Source organism: Triturus cristatus, chromosome 8 (genome assembly GCF_964204655.1).
Source record: "Triturus cristatus chromosome 8, aTriCri1.1, whole genome shotgun sequence".
Lineage (NCBI taxonomy): Eukaryota > Metazoa > Chordata > Amphibia > Caudata > Salamandridae > Triturus > Triturus cristatus.
In genome coordinates this window covers 450,777,549-450,793,642 of record NC_140591.1, presented here as the reverse complement: position 1 = coordinate 450,793,642, position 16,094 = coordinate 450,777,549, and the positions used below count along the sequence as shown (strand labels likewise).

The 16,094-nt window shown below is 47.2% G+C and overlaps 1 protein-coding gene across 1 annotated transcript in view; it reads left to right on the top strand.

Annotated features, from left to right (window-relative positions):
• Positions 1 to 235: 235 nt before the first annotated feature.
• LOC146802295 (E3 ubiquitin-protein ligase TRIM39-like) overlaps positions 236 to 16,094 on the top strand; it is a 279,501-nt gene continuing 263,642 nt past the window's right edge. The window contains exon 1 of the mRNA XM_085621863.1: positions 236 to 684. Coding sequence (XP_085477989.1) covers positions 271 to 684 — 414 coding nt within the window. The 5' untranslated portion in view covers positions 236 to 270. The remainder of the gene's footprint in view (positions 685 to 16,094) is intronic.

The window sequence follows — 16,094 nt, the reverse complement described above, 5'->3', positions numbered from 1 at the left end:
ACACAGAGGATTTTATAGAAATCCATATTTAGGTGACTGCTCCTGGCACTTACAGACTCTGAGAATAAAATCAAATCACTGGTATTTTAGCTGAGAATGGAGGGAAACCTCGAGTCAAAGCACAGGCAGCAGAGGAGTCAGTTCTGTGCTCTGTGACTGTAACATGCACCCGGAAGTCCCAGCGCAGCCAGAGAGGGGCAGACGCACAGACACACCCACTTCACAAAGAGAGAAACTGAAACTTAACTTTACTTCCTGCATTTCTGCATCATGGCGGCAGCAGCTCAGCTCGGGAACCTCAAGGAAGAGGCCACTTGTTCCATCTGTTTGGAATATTTTACTGATCCGGTGATGATCGATTGTGGACACAACTTCTGCCGCTCCTGCATCACTCAGAGCTGGGAGGGAAGAGATGGAAACTTCCCCTGTCCTGAGTGCAGGGAAATATCTTCTGGGAAAAGCCTCCGACCCAACAGGCAACTGGGGAACATGGTGGAAATTGCAAAACAGCTTCACCTACCCTCAGTGATGCCCCAGGGGGAGAATCTGTGTGAGAAACACGATGAGAAACTGAGGCTGTTCTGTGCAGAGGATCAGAGGATGATATGCTGGGTCTGCCGGGAGTCCAAGGAGCATAAAACTCACTCAGCAAGTCCTATAGAGGAGGCTGCAGAGGAGTACAAGGTACGTCTGTGGGCGTTCAGGGATAACAAAGTCACTTGGTGAGCCACACCAAGGGGCAGTCAAAGAGCACAAGCTTTGTGTGTCAGTGTTAAGAAATCACAAGTCACCCTTTTTATAAGGTGGCCAGATGGCTCCATGGCCCTGGGACACCACTTTTGCATTCCTGGATTTTGCTTTCCACATATCATTTTTAGGTCTCGCTGAGTCAGCGTGCATGCGCTGCTTGGAGAGACATTTTGTAGGTGAATTTTCAAAGTGCTGCTGGCTGGCCTAGCGCTTGCGTTCACGCGAGCATGCATGCGCGCATCCGCCAGCTTTCAGCCCCGCACCGCATGGCCCACCACTCGCCAGCCTACTTTTGCCAATGCGCGCGTGCGTATCACTCGCGCGGCGCACACGCTTGTTTTTGTTCCTGTATCTCATTCCACTTCCTGGCGTGCCCATCCCTCCCAACACCTCGCGCGCGCACCACTCGCGCGGCGCGCACGCTTGTTTTTGTTCCTGTATCTCATTTCACTTCCTGGCATGCCCATCCCTCCCACCACCTCACTCCCCCGCTCCTCCCTTGTTTAATCTTCTTCTTAGAAACACTTTTAAAAGTGTTGCGCTCGATAAAACTGACCGCTCACAAAGAGCGGCATGTTATCTGAATAGTATTAATCGAAACATGAGCATTTACAGTGGATGTGCAGACTGTTCTGTAATTGGCAACTGTCCTGCAGCTCAGACCTGGTCTGTGACCTCCGGCGCTTACTGCAGCGGCTGCCACGGAGGCAATACCATGTCACTGGCTGTAGTCCCATCCGCCAGTAGTAGTAGAACAGCCATTAATTGAATATGGATGGAGGTGCCTGGCCCTTCCCTGTCGCCGTTTTTCCATTGGCGCCGACCTGCCCATGCAGTGTCACTGGCAGTGACCGTCTGGCTGCCATGTATTAGCAGGATTATGCCAACCACCAAGACGATGTTCTAGTGCAGACATGCAAGGGCTTTTTTTGGTTCCTGCTTGTTTGTTTTTGCTGTCATTGTTTATTTTCAGCAGTGCAACATTTTACTGCTTCACACCCCTTTACCACAGTCTTCATGTGAAAGTATCTGTGCTTTCATATGCGCACTTTTACTTTAATTGTGCTCTCTGTCAATTTGATTCCTCATTCCCTCACACACAGTCTGTGTGTTACCCCATCTCTTATGCTCAGATGCTTTTCTGCAACTTTCTTGTCCTTCTCAGTACTTAAGTTTTTTGATGAACGTGTGTGCTTTTGAGATACTTTTAATTTCAAGTAAACCTAATGTGTGCAAGAGATATTTTGTTTTATTAGTAAAAACTCTCAACACTATTTTTTTTAAACAAGGTGTCACTGGTGGCCGCTGCCATCATGTGCACTTTCATATTGCGTTTTATATTCAGCTCTAAGGTGGTTTGTTTCCTGCTCCAAGCTCCTACGAAATATTTCCCACACAGATTAAAACAGCCTTTGCGACTCTCTTTTCCCAGCTTTGGTATTCGGATAATTTGGCTTGCATTCCAGACCTTTACAATTGCTGTTATAGGACCACCAAGGTATGCTGCTGTCCCCACTACACCGCTCCTTTCCTTATTTGAGGTCACCAAAACACTGTTTGACACTATGGGGCATATTAACAAGGGCCGGCGATAAATATCGCAAAGCGCGCTTAGCGCTTGCATATTTATCGCCGGCTATCTCTGGAATTTATCGCCCGGTTTGCGCGTTATTAACAACGCGCAACGCCGAGGTGATAAAAATCCCAGAGATAGTTGGGATATCGCCGTTTTCCATGGTGGAAAACGGCGATACCCTAGATGATAGGGCCTGTGGACTTAGCCACAAAATCCACCCCCCCATGTTAAGTATGCCTTAGTCAGAATTTAACAGACGTTAAATTCCTGCGTTAAGGCATACTTAACGCGATTTTAAAAATCACTACCCTCCCTTGTTAATATCGCGGAGCTGCCTTCGCGACATTTTCCCAAGGGAGTCTTGTCAGGCACGCCTCCTTTGCATCTCATTAGCGATGCGATCGGAGGCGTGCTGCAAATGGGCGCTAAGTCAGCAAGACACGCGATAGCGTGTCTTTGCTGATAAGGCGATTAAATTATCGCCGCTTTTCGCCCGAAAACAGACGCAAAAGCGGCGATAATTTCATATCGCCGCCTTGTTAATATGCCCCAATGTTCTTCCAAATTCCTGGTTGTTTGATATTGTTTCCTCTTCTCACCAGAGCTCCCCGCTCCCCTAGTCCGTCCCTCGTTCCTACTCTACTACACAGCGTCTGTGTGATTCCCTCTGCTCCGGGGCTTTTGCATTTTATGTTTTTTATACAATCCCGTGTAGTTCCTTTCATCCATTATTACAGCACAGGCAGGCGTTTAACATAAGTCTTGGGGTGACAGATTTATGCAAGATTTTCAGCACGTTCACATAAGAGAAGTTTAATGCGTGAATGTAAAAATGCCTCATTCAAATTGTTTGTGGTTATCCTGAAAATCTAGCCTGGATCTGACCCTGGACACGTGTTGGACGCTGCTGCCACAATAAAAAAAACCTGCCACAGATTCGGCATTTTTCAATGTAGTTCATTTTTCACAATTTTTATAGTTTCAACCTACTTCCAGTTTGTAGTGGAAACCACTGGGAAACACATGGGTGATCCCAGAAAGCTATAGATGTCTGAAAAGTAGACACAATTCTGGATTCAGCAAGGGGTCATATGTGTAGATTCTTTGAATTTTCCCAAAGAAACTGACTGTTGAAATAAAACAAAAACTGAAAATGAGTAGGAAAAAAATGGCTATTCATGACAACGTATTAATTTGTAACTTCTTGTCACAATCAGCAATTTACAATAACAATATACCCTTACGTCCGCTAAACCCTACTGGTTACGGGGATATATAGGGTTGAAGGTTTTCCAAGAACCAGAGACAATTAGAGCCAATAACTGAGCTGCAAGTTACAATGGTTTTCATTTAGTACCGGATATAGAGCAACTTATATGGTGAAATATAAAGGGTGAAAGATTGGTATCATGGACATCTATGTAGTCCTGAAATGACCACAAGATATGGAGTTTAGGAGCAGTGGTTATTAGCACATCTATGAATTTGTGGGCACCCATACTAGTGTTTGTTTCAGAGAGCATTTCTCAAAATGTCTTCTTTCTTATACACTGACTTACATTCGGAAGGCACAAATACAGAGAAATACAACTGATAAATACACATGTTCTAATATTCTGAGTTCCACTAAGCCTTCTAATAACAAGCATTTACAATGCAATGGTCTCGGCATTGGTAAAGTTAGAGCTATTGGCATTGCTCATGACATTATTTTTATGTTTTTGTTTTTAAAACATTTAAAGCAACTGCATTGTTATTTACAACGTCAATAGCTTAATCACTCTCAAATGCGAGACCTATTGCATTTGCACCCACACACAGATAAATATTGTAAACAAGTAATGGAGAATTGACGTCAAAGCATTATGAGCAACATTCTGTGAAATGTTTATGACATTCAGAAATTCACAGATAATGCCGGAAAACCTTACTCCTAGGTAACTTTAGTATTTCCATTTTCACATTAGCAAAAACACAGAGGTACATGTGCTCATGTGAAAATCTGTCAATCAACTGCATATTCATTATCCCTACACCCCCTTTCCTCATCATGAAAACAACTAAACTACTGCCTCTGTAGACGTACATTTACAACCTTTTCCAATTTGGAAAGAGATTGGAGAGCATTTGGTTAATACCCTTAAAAAGTAATTACGTGGGTCACACTGCATTATAAACATGGAACTACCAATTACTTGCAGCACATGTATATAGATTTGCAGAAGGCGGCAAAAAACACAGCCTTGCTAGAACCAATCCCGGATAAAACATGAGCCCTGATGAAATAAGTATACTGCCATAACTTGTCATGTTATTCCAAGGCACCAAGAGGGACAAGTGGAACTTTTTTTCTCAGGGAAAAGTAGATCTCTGAAGCATTCCATCCCTTGGAGAAATATATATTTTTTTATAATTCCAGAGCGCTTCTAGCTATACCTGTGATAATAATTATAACAGTGTGTCAAAAGAATAGGAAGTGTTTTACAGGGGTACGCTAACTGACGATTACAATATGATGATCAGCATGAAAATATGTACCAAACGCACAACTCGTTCGAGTGTTTGCAAATGCAAATTAAACGTTCATCAAGAAAAAAAATGCAATTCCACATTCTAATGTTATACACATTCCAGCAAAATACAAAATAATGCCCATACCACAGTTATACACAATTGGTGAACCGGGAAAGGCTTGTGCAGAATAAAAGGTTGCATGACAAATACAGGCGTGTAGTCCCACTGAATGTTCTACAAAAACTAGTTAATAGAAGAGAGTATTAGTAAAATGGAGTTTGTGGCTCAATGGAAACTCAAACCATCCTTGTTGTTAACTGTGCCAAAAGCTCCGTATCATACAGGTTGCAAGGCAGGTCAGCTCCCTGTTGTTGTTGTTGTTTTAGTGCAGCACTGTGAATGACGTCTACTTACCCCCCGGGTGACATGCCCTATGCCCTCCTCTCCTGGCTGCGCCTCGGGACAAGCCCTCACTTGTAGGTGTAATGGGTCAGCACCTCAGACTACACCTCATCTCTTACTAGTCTGTGGCCCTCTCCCCGGTACTACTCCTGTTTTTGTACCTCCTCTCAAGGGTATGTATCACTCACACCAGTCAGTGGCCCTCTCCCTGGTACTCCTGTTTATGCATCTCCTCTCCTGGGTGTGCATTACTCCCCCCTCAACTCTCACCAGTCAGTGGCCCTCTCCCTGGTACTCCTGTTTAAGCATCTCCTCACCTGGGTGTGCATTACTCCCCCCCTCAACTCTGACCAGTCTGTGGCCCTCTCCCTGGTACTCCTGTTTGTTTATGCATCTCCTCTCCTGGGTGTGCATTACTTCCTCTGATCTCTCACCAGTCTGTGGCCCTCTCCCTGGTACTCCTGTTTATGTACCTCCTCTCCTGGGTGTGCATTGCTTCCTCTCATCAGTCTGTGGTCCTCTCCCAGGTACTCCTGTTTATGTACCTCCCCTCCTGGGTATGCATTACTCCCCCCTCAAATCCTCCAAGTTCTTGGCACTCTACTTGATACTCCTAGAAATGTGGCCCTCTCCCGACACTCCCAGCCCTCCCCCTCCTCTTACCGCCTTCTCCAGGTGCCCCCTGGCCAGGTCTCTGTTCTTGGTGTGATGGTGCAGCACGGAGCCCAACTGCAGGTGTGTACGAGCTTCCTGGCGCGGGCCCGGCTTGCTCCCCAGCACGGCCTGCAGGCAGTGCACGCACAACTTCACCTTCGGCGGGCTGGAGGTGCGGAAGTGCTCGGCCAGGCCCAGCAGCGCCACGTACCAAGGCTCGGCCGCCTCGGCCTGGGGGGGCTGCGGCGCCACCGCCGCCATCTTGGCTCCAACAACAAGCGGCCCGGACCCGACGCCCGACGCTCTCGCGAGACCTCTGCGCCGGAGCTGACGATAGACGTCACGCACCCGGAGAAGAGGGTTCTGGGAAATGTAGTCTTCTAGGACCGCCGGAAGCGGAATAGCATTGATTCGAAGCTCTGCATCCCTATTCTATTCCCTGCGTTGTTTACTTGTCACACGGGCGCAACAGCAAACCTGATGATCTGTTACATGCCCCACAACTGATAATCATACAACCCTCATATGCCTTTAATCATCCACCAGAAAGGAACTGGGATGGATGCCGGGACACCACCGCCTGAAGCTCTGCATCCCTATTCTATTCCCTGCGTTGTTTACTTGTCACACGGGCGCAACAGCAAACCTGATGATCTGTTACATGCCCCACAACTGATAATCATACAACCCTCATATGCCTTTAATCATCCACCAGAAAGGAACTGGGATTGATGCCGGGACACCACCGCCTTTCTCCGAGGCAGAGAAGAAATGCCTCGGAGAAACGCAGCGTCGTTTTCGGATTCGGGGGCGTGTTTTGCTGTTGTCTCCTCCCTGAGACTTTTCGCAAAAAACACGCCCCCCGATCCGAAAAGGACGGGGCATTATTGGAGTGACGGGACCTCTTCTCCAATGGCTGGCCAGCATTTACTAGGCCAGCCAATGGAGAACAGGGGAGAAGAGGGGCGGGTTCAAGCCCCTCTTCTCCCAAGTCATTATCTCTCGCGAGCGAGACTGCGCAAGCGCAGCCATCGCTAGCCGAGACCTAAAAACGGCACCAAACTTGGGTGGGTAGGCCTAGTCATCGCGACAAGAAAGGGCCCAAAATGCAACATTGATAAATCAAAATCAAATTTTTCCACTGGAATCTGCCCCTTTTTTTGCAATGTGGGTAGCTGTGGATTTTGGGCCCTAGATCAGCCGGCACCTAGGGAACCTAGCAAATCTGTACATTTTTGACAACTAGACACCTAGTGGAATCCATGGGTGGGGTGATGTGTGCACCTCTCAGATTTTGTTTACCCAGAAGCCCTTGCAAACCTCAAACTTTGACTAAAAAACACATTTTGTGGGAAAAACGTCTGGAATCTGTGGGAAACCACACATTTTCTACCACTTAGCATTCCCCAAAGTCTTTCAATAACAAGCATTGGCGTAGTTAGTTAACCAGCACAATATCCTTGGTGCAACAACATCAAGTGTTGCATTGCTAAACACTTATAAGGTCCCAAAGGCGAGACCTTTTGGCTATGTCAATGCTTGTTATCTGGTGTATTGAAGCAATAGGGTCACGTAAAATGAACCAATACTACAACTCCCAGAATGCACTGATATGTTAAATCAAAAGCCCAGAAATGGAAATGTTGTGTCCCGGTGGCATAGCGTAATCTGTTCACCCTACCTGTGTATGCCATTGAGGAGGCTGCTGAAGAGAACAGGGTGTGCCTGTGGATGTTCAGGGAGTAAAAGGGTACTCAAGAGTCCACAGAGGAGGCTGCTGAAGAGCTTTAGGTATGTGTGTGGATGTTTATGGATCATAGTGCACCATGTGGGCCCTAACGAGAAGTCTGTGCAGGGAGTGTATGTGGGTGTTCACGATTTACAAGTGAAGACATTCTGTACGTTCTGCAGAGGAAGAAGCTGCAGAGGAGCACAAGGTATGTTTGTGGGCGTTCACGATTTATAAGTGAATGCACATGTTAAGTCTTTAAGAGGATACAATGTATATTTTGGGGGTGTTATGTGTCCCTAGAGAAGGCTGCTGAAAATTACAAGGTATGTTTGTTGATGTTTAGGGATTGTAAGTGTATACAATCTGTGAGGCCTATATAAGAACCTGCAAAAGAGCACAAAGTGTGTCTGTCTGAGCGCTGAGATCATAGGCTGCAAACCTTGAGCCACAGAGGCGGCTGCAGAAGATCAGAAGGGATGTGTGTGGGTGTTATGGGACCTTGCACTATACTCAAAGGATTCCGTGTGGCAGTGGAGTGTGAGTTGTCAGTGTCAGAAGACTTGATGCAACAATGCAGGGTGTGGCACACGGGCTCATAGGGTCATCAGACACACCAGAAGAAGTGCAGTAATGCAGGGTGTAGCACATGGGCTCACATGGACATCAAACACAGCAGAAGAGGTACAGCAATTCAGGGTGTAGCACACGTGCTCACCGGGTCATCTAACACAGCAGAAGAGATGCAGCAATGCAGGGTGTGGCACAAGGGCTCACACGGACATCAAACACTGCAGAAGAGGTGCGGCAATGTAGGGTGTGGCACACGGGCTCACATTAACATCAAACACAGCAGAAGAGGTGCAGTAAGGCAGGGCTCACAGGCTCACATGGGCACAGACACAGCAGAAGTGGTGCAGCAATGCAGGATGTAGCACCCAGGCTCACACGGGCACAGACACAGCAGAAGAGGTGCAGCAATGCAGGGTGTAGCACATGGGCTTACATGGGCACGGGCACAGCAGAAGAGGTCCAGTAATGCATGGTGTGGGACACACACTCACATGGTTATGGTACACAGCAAAAGGGGTGCTGTAATGCAGGTCTCACATGGTCATCAAACACAGCAGATGAGGTGCAGCAGTGCAGGGTGTAGCACATGGGCTCACATGGACATCAAACACAGCAGAAGAGGTGAAGCAATGCAAGGTGTAGCACACAGACTTACATGGGCACTGCAGAAGAGGTGCAGCAATGCAGGTAGTAGCACACAGGCTCATATGGTTATGGCACACAGCGGAAGGGGTGCTGTAATGCAGGGCTCACATGGTCATCAAACACAGCAGAAGTGGTGCAGCAATGCAGGGTTTGGCACACACACTCACATGGTTATGGTACACAGCAGAAGGGGTGCTGTAATGCAGGGCTCACATGGTCATGAAACACAGCAGAAGGGGTGTAGCAATTCAGGGTGTAGGACATGGGCTTACATGGGCACAGACACAGCAGAAGAGGTGCAGCAATGCAGGGTGTAGCATATGGGTTCACATGGTCATCAAAGAAAGCAGAAGAGGTGCAGTATTGCAGGGTGTGTGAGAAGTTGGCCTGGTATATGCTGTCCACTAGTTATAGTGGGCACCCTGTACCAGTCCAAACAACCCTTATTGATGATAGGTTAAAGACAACCTTTATTGAAAGCTATCCTAGTGGTAGCTATGGAGAGCAGCCATCAGGCTAAGTCTTGACGGAATGTGCAGCAGCTTGTTTTACCAGTCTATAATCTCTTGAATGACCAAATGAAAGAGGACCACACCAGGTATATATATATAAAATATATGTATTTAGTCTTAAACACACCCCTCTAGTCTCTTTATGAGGCTAGAGTTCGAAGTACATAAGTTACAAAGCAAATATCAGCAGTTATTAGCACAATACACGTTTGAGCCCTAGGGGCGTAACAAACCATATACCAAAATAGTGGTATAAGAACCACGACTGAGCTAGACACAAGGCCTAAAGCCTGTAGAAGTGCTTGGACCACAAGGAACCACCAAAGGTAGTGACACAGGGGACCCACGGGGGACACGTGCAGTGTGTTAACACAGCCGCGAATCGCTGTTAACTTCTATGGGGAAAGTTGCAGTTGGAGTTTAAAAGAAAAAGGACACCTCGGAGAGGACTTCCAGTTAACCCCTTTTTAAACGTAAGCGTTTCTAGGGCCCACACCCACGTCAGTACCGAAATACTTGAGTTACTTCACCCATGGAAGCCGGGTGCATATGTGTTAAAAGGTGTTGGGAATTGTCATCGTTTTCAATGGCGATCTTCTGGAAAGTGCTGCTGCCGTGAAGAGGAAGAGTGTCCGGTGCGATCCAAGCCTGGATCGAGGAAGAGGAAGACCTGAAAGCAGAGGGGACAGAGTCTGGGTCACTAGCCAGTGACCAGGGGCACGATAGTCGAATGCCCTCAGATGTCGGGTGCTTCAGGTGAGTTGACTCTTCAGCCACAAGGTCCAGGAGGCGTCAACGATGACCAGAAGCTGGAATCGAGCTGTCTCACGAAGTCTGTTGAGTGCTGCGGTGTCGGCGACCATATTGGACCCAACAAGCCTTGGCAACGGCAAGTCACAGGGAAAAGGTAGAAGAGGTGCAGCAATGCAGGGTGTAGCACACAGGCTCACATGTTCGTCAAACACAGCAGAAGAGGTGCAGCAATGCAGGGTGTAGCACATAGCCTCACATGGTCATCAAACACAGCAGAAGAGGTACAGCAATGCAGGGTGTGGCACACACACTCACATGATTATGGTACACAGCAGAAGGGGTGCTGTAATGCAGGACTCACATGCAAACACAGCAGAAGGGGTGCAGCTATGCAGGGTGTAGCACATGGGCTCACATGGACATCAAACAGCAGAAGAGGTGTAGTAATGCATGGTGTGGCTCACATGGTCATCAGACATATCAGAAGGTGTGCATTAGTGCAGGGCACTTGGGCTGCCAAGATCATCAGTTTGCTGCATGAAGTATGCAGTCTTTGGTTCAACAGACACAAACGGAAGTGGAAGGTCCAGGCGATAGACTTACATCTTCATTGGGCACAGAGTGAAGATCTCCTGTAGCTTTGGCTGCATGAAGCACACAAGCTTTGGGGACTCCTCACAGGATGAATGACCGTCGGGCTGAGCTGCGATCACAGGCTCCTGGTCTTGGGAAGCTCAGAGTCTTCGACCTCCTCACTTTAAGTTGCTGAACACTGAACTGGACTCTGGGTGATTAGGACAAACCCTCACCTCACAGGCGGGCCATCTCCTGGGTCCTTCAGCAGCAAGAATTTGATCCTCGGTCCTGGGGGTCTAGCCCCTACCTGTATAAGGGAGACTGCCATCATTCTCGTCTCTGGTCTTCAGCGTTCTCTTCAGTGCTGTGCAGAGCTTCATAAACTTAAAAGGGGACAGTTTATATCCTGTCATAGGATAGTTCGCTCCAATCCAACTGTCCAGCCAGATTCATAATTAGCCCCAGACTTTTGGAGGGAACCCATGAACTTGATAGTGAACCACACACAGTTTCTCCTTCCATCAGGATAGATATTCAAGACAAGACAAACATTGTCCTTGGCCTTAAAAACATTATAATGGAGGGCGGGAGCAGCGGGGGGTGTGAGGAGCAGTAAATGGTGGGGAGGCTACAAAGAGATGGGGACTGTAGGCACTGACTACAACTAAGAATCTGATTCACTCTATGACAGAAAGCCTTTTACACACATGCCGAGGCCCCATCGCTGCACCAGGGAGCCTCACCTCACGTGTCCACAAGCACTGCATCCTATAGACCTGGGCCTGAAGATACCCGAGCCGGACAGCACTACGAGGCCGAGCTCATGGTAATACAGCGCTACACACATCTGTGCCAAACATGCATCCTGCACATACATAGAGATGGAGCCCAGATATGACATATTACACAGAGTCAGAAGGTGGTGTCAGGTAGGCGCTCTCCTCTCTGAGTTTGAGGCAACATCTACCACACTACTATACTCGGCTGCCACAAACCTTTAGTAGTGTCATGAGCTTGTTATGGGAGGGGGATCCACCCGGGTTAAAAGCAGGACTCTGGGTGGGCCTCAATCTCACACTCTGCTAGAGAGCACCACTACAGATGTAAAGCACATGTCAGGGGGCTCGTGGTCCGAGCCTCCTGCACAGGAAGATATTCTGGGCCAGGATAGTAAAACAAAAGCAGTTTGTCACATGGACACTGCTCCAAAACCTTTGACTCTCAATCTCACTGTTGCTATCCTGCCAGACACCCGGTTTGTGGTTGGTGCCTGCTCTGCTGGCTGCCTGTTACTTGTTGTAGATTCTGCATTAGCATGTTGCCTGCTCTCTCACTAACCTTGCCTGATCCCAGCTGCATCTCTGTATGAGGTTGGTGCCTGTTTCCTCTTGCAGAGTCTATAAAGGGCTGGTGTCTGCTCCCTTTTTCAGGCCAGTTGCTTGTCTCAGACCCCTTTATGAGTCTGTTGGGTGTTTTCTCTTGCAGACCCTGTAAGAGGCTGGTGTCTGATTACTGCTTCAGACCTTGTAAAGGGCTGGAACCTGCTCCGTTGCAGACTCTCTCTGCAGGCACCTGCCTGACTCCTGTCATAGACCATGAAAGCACGTGACATCTACTCTCACTCTCTCTCGCTGCCTGTTTTTTGTCTTCTACTCTGCATGGTGCCTGCTGTCTGTCCTCTCTCCCAGACCCTGTATGAGGCTGGCACCTGTTCTCTTTCTGTGACTGTCTGTTATCTGTCACCAACCCTGTAAGAGGCTGGTATCTGCTGTCTTCCTGTGACTGTTCTCTTCCTGTGACTGGTCTCTGTCACAGACCATGTAAATGCTCATTTCGGTTGTCTCTTCTCTGTTGCAAATGCTTTATCAGGCTGGTGCCTGCTCTCGTTGTGTCTGTCTGTTCTCTGACACAGACCCTGCCTGGGGTTGGGGCCTACTCTCTTCCTGTGCCTGTTTTCTGTTACAGACTCTGATAATTTCTTTGGTTGTCTGTTTTTTCACAGACCCTGCATGTTGCTGGCCCCTGTATAGGACAAGCTTCAGATATGGTCAATCGCTCAAGGAGGTGTAGATGTAACATATTCAAGGACAATATGTGTATGTGTGGCCAGAATTTACAATCTGGACATCCGTTACTGGTACTGACCGTCTTAATATATATGGGTAGTACTTACAGTCTGGATACAGAGTGTAAACCGAGGGGATGGCCCCTGGCAAGATACAATTGTTGGGGGAAGGTCAAGGGTGGGCTGTTGGATCAGGAATAGTGCTCCTTGAAGAGATGCGTCTTCAACATTTTCCTAAATTTGGGGAGAGTTGGAGCTGATGCCATGTCAAAAGGGATGCTTTGCCAGATCCTGAGAGCATGAACAGAGAAGGCTTGACTTCTGGGTTTTTCTTCTTACAATTTTTTGTCTCAATTCTGGTGATATCCATGCTCCTGGACTGATGTTCCTTGAACGTGTATAGTTTGTTTGCCAGGTAAGCTGAGGTCTTGTAGTTGAGCGCTTTATAAGTGATGCAAATGATCTTGAAGATGACCTGGGCTGGAAGGGGGAGCCAATGTACGTCTTTTAATGTGTAGGTGATATTATTTCTTCAAGTCCTTGATGAGCTGCGCCACTTCATGTGTTTTCTATTTCAGGGGTGCTAGGATGGTGTTGTAGAGACCGTTGACCAGTGCCTTGTCTCTGCCCCCATGGGTGAAACCTTGAACGTTTGTTCTGAAGTTATCGTCCAGGAGAAACAACTTCTTCAAGAGAGAACATTGGAATCAAACTTTCTTGGCATTCTTTGTCATTCATTCAGTGTGTTGCTTGAATGAGAGGTCTGTGTCTAGGGTGGGGGTAAAGACCTATAGGTTCACGTTGGAGACCCAGGCTTAAATCTGCGGCTATTCTGAGCTGGTGGCATACAGGAAGAGTTCAGTCTCTGTGAGGTTTAACTTTATTACATTAGTTGACATCCAAGACTGGATGAGATCAGGGCAGAGTTTAAGGATATCAATGGGTGAGGATATTTTAGGTAGAGTTGGGCATCATCTGCATATTGATGGATCCTGATGCTACTGTCTGTAAGAATGTATCTGAGAGATCCCTTGTAGAGGTTAAAGATGATGGGAGAAAGGATGGAGCCCTGAGGTACTCTGCTGGAGACATGGAATTTCTGTGATCATGTGGAACCTATTTGTATAAACTGGTGCCAGTTGGTGATGTAGGATGTGAACCATTTCAAGACAGTGCCTGAAAATCTCACTCATTTTTTCAAGGTATTGATCAGAGCTGGATGATTGTCTGTGTCGAAGGCTACAGAGAGGTCCGGGAACAGGACCATGAGGTCAGGAGTTTTTCTCGTCGTTGACCAGACTACTTGGAGTGTGGCTGTGTCAGGGCTGCAGCGCGGTCTGAAGACAGATTGGTCATCCTGTAGAAGATTACTCTTGCTGATGTGCTCCTGTAGAGTGTGGCAACTGCTTTCTTGTTGATCGTCCCTATGAATTAAATGTGGGTATTAGGGCAGATGTTTGTGAGGTGGCTAGGCCTAGGGATGGCTTCTTTAGCAGTGGAAAGATCTTAAGAGCGTCTGAGAGTGTTCCTTGGCTGAGGTAGATGCAGACAATGTGGTACATTTTGATGATGGATGAAGGATCCCTGGACTGGAGTTTCGGATACTGGGGAAATCCATTTACGAGACTTGATTGAAGAAGATCCATGTGTGGCAATGGGGGATGGTTTGAAGTGGAGGGAGTGTGGAAGTGGCAACAATGTTAGATATGATATGTTGATCTTGGTAAAGAAGTGTTTGATGGCATTGTATTTCTCGACTTGATGCAGAGACTGTGGGTTCTGAGAGAGGATTGGTTCAATGTTTGACAGCTTGAAGAGAGTTTTCCTTCTGTTGATTGCCTCACTGATGGTGGTGGTTTTGTAGAAAAGGGAAGGATCTGCAGTTAGTGTTTTTAGTAGGGTGTTTGACTTCTCCTGTTTTCGTATGGTACGTTTATTTTTGCCACACTCTGACATCTCTGGAGGGCTGAAGTGTTCTGGTATGTTCTTGATTTTCTTTCAGAAGACTGTCTTTGATGGAGTGGAGGGATATTTGTCTTCTAATTGGTTTTCCTTGATACTCCGGTGTAGTATATGGATAGTGAAAGGGGTGGCAATGTGGTGTTGTCCAGTTGATGATGGAAAGGTGGTTGGTTCCTTCTTTGTGTCGCATCCTAACTAGCCTCAAAATCCGGCTCTCCTAAGGATCCTCTCCCCATTCCCATTCTTCAAAAACTGGAACTACCAATACTTAATATTATTATGGAACTGCTTAATGCTTCACTACGTGAAGCAATAGTGCCAGCGGCTTGGAAACATGCCATGGTCCTCCCCTTGCTAAAAAAAAGTGAATGCTGATCCGGAAATCCCATCTAACTCCCGCCCAATCTCTTTACTCCCAGCATTCTCTAAAATTTTAGAAAAACATATCAACCAACAGCTGACACAGTTTGTTGACTCCCAAAAAATCCTACACACATCTCAATCACGTTTTAGATCTGGCTTCTCTACTGAATCCACGCTCTTGGGAGTCACTGAAACCCTTTGCCAACGTCTTGATATGGGAGAAACTCATACTGCTTGACTTGAGTGCTGCTTTCGACACGGTGTCTCACACGGCCCTTTTACATTCTAGGGGCATTTTCGGATCAGCCCTCAAGTGGCTGTTGAGCTTTTTGTAGAGCAGGACTTTTCAGGTTTTTTCTCCGACTGCAAGCTTTAAGGCCCATGCTTCCCCGTATGGAGTACCACAGGGCTCTATACTTAGCCCTTTACTTTTCAACATCTATGTCATCCCCCTGGCCACTATAGCTGAAGAGGCTGGACTAACTATATATTCATATGCTGATGACACCCAGTTTATCTTCTCCTTGTCTACCAAGGAGACATCCAGTGTGTCCTCTCTCCAGGTAGGGCTACAAAAGATAGCTGGCTGGATGCATACTAATAGACTGAAATTAAATTGGGGAAAAACTGAACTTCTAATCCTCGGCGGAAATAAAGCTCTCTGGGGCCCCCAACACTGGCCGCCTCAAATGGGTGATCTCCCCCCAACCGTCACAATCTGTCCGTAATCTCGACATAATCCTCGATGACCAACTATTTATGAGATAGCAAACGGTTAAGGTCGCCTCAGCCTGTTTCACAATTCTAAAATGGCTCAAAAAAATACTTTGGATGCTGCCACATTCTACGCAAAAAAACTGTCATCCAGGCCTTGATCGTGTCCAGACTGAACTATGGCAACATCTTGTACTTAGTCGCCAATAAGGAGGTGATGCGGAAGCTGCAAGAAGTCCAAAATTCTGCGGCCAGACTTCTGTGTCAGTTACCTAAAATGGCCTCTATCTCAGGATCCCTGCGCAA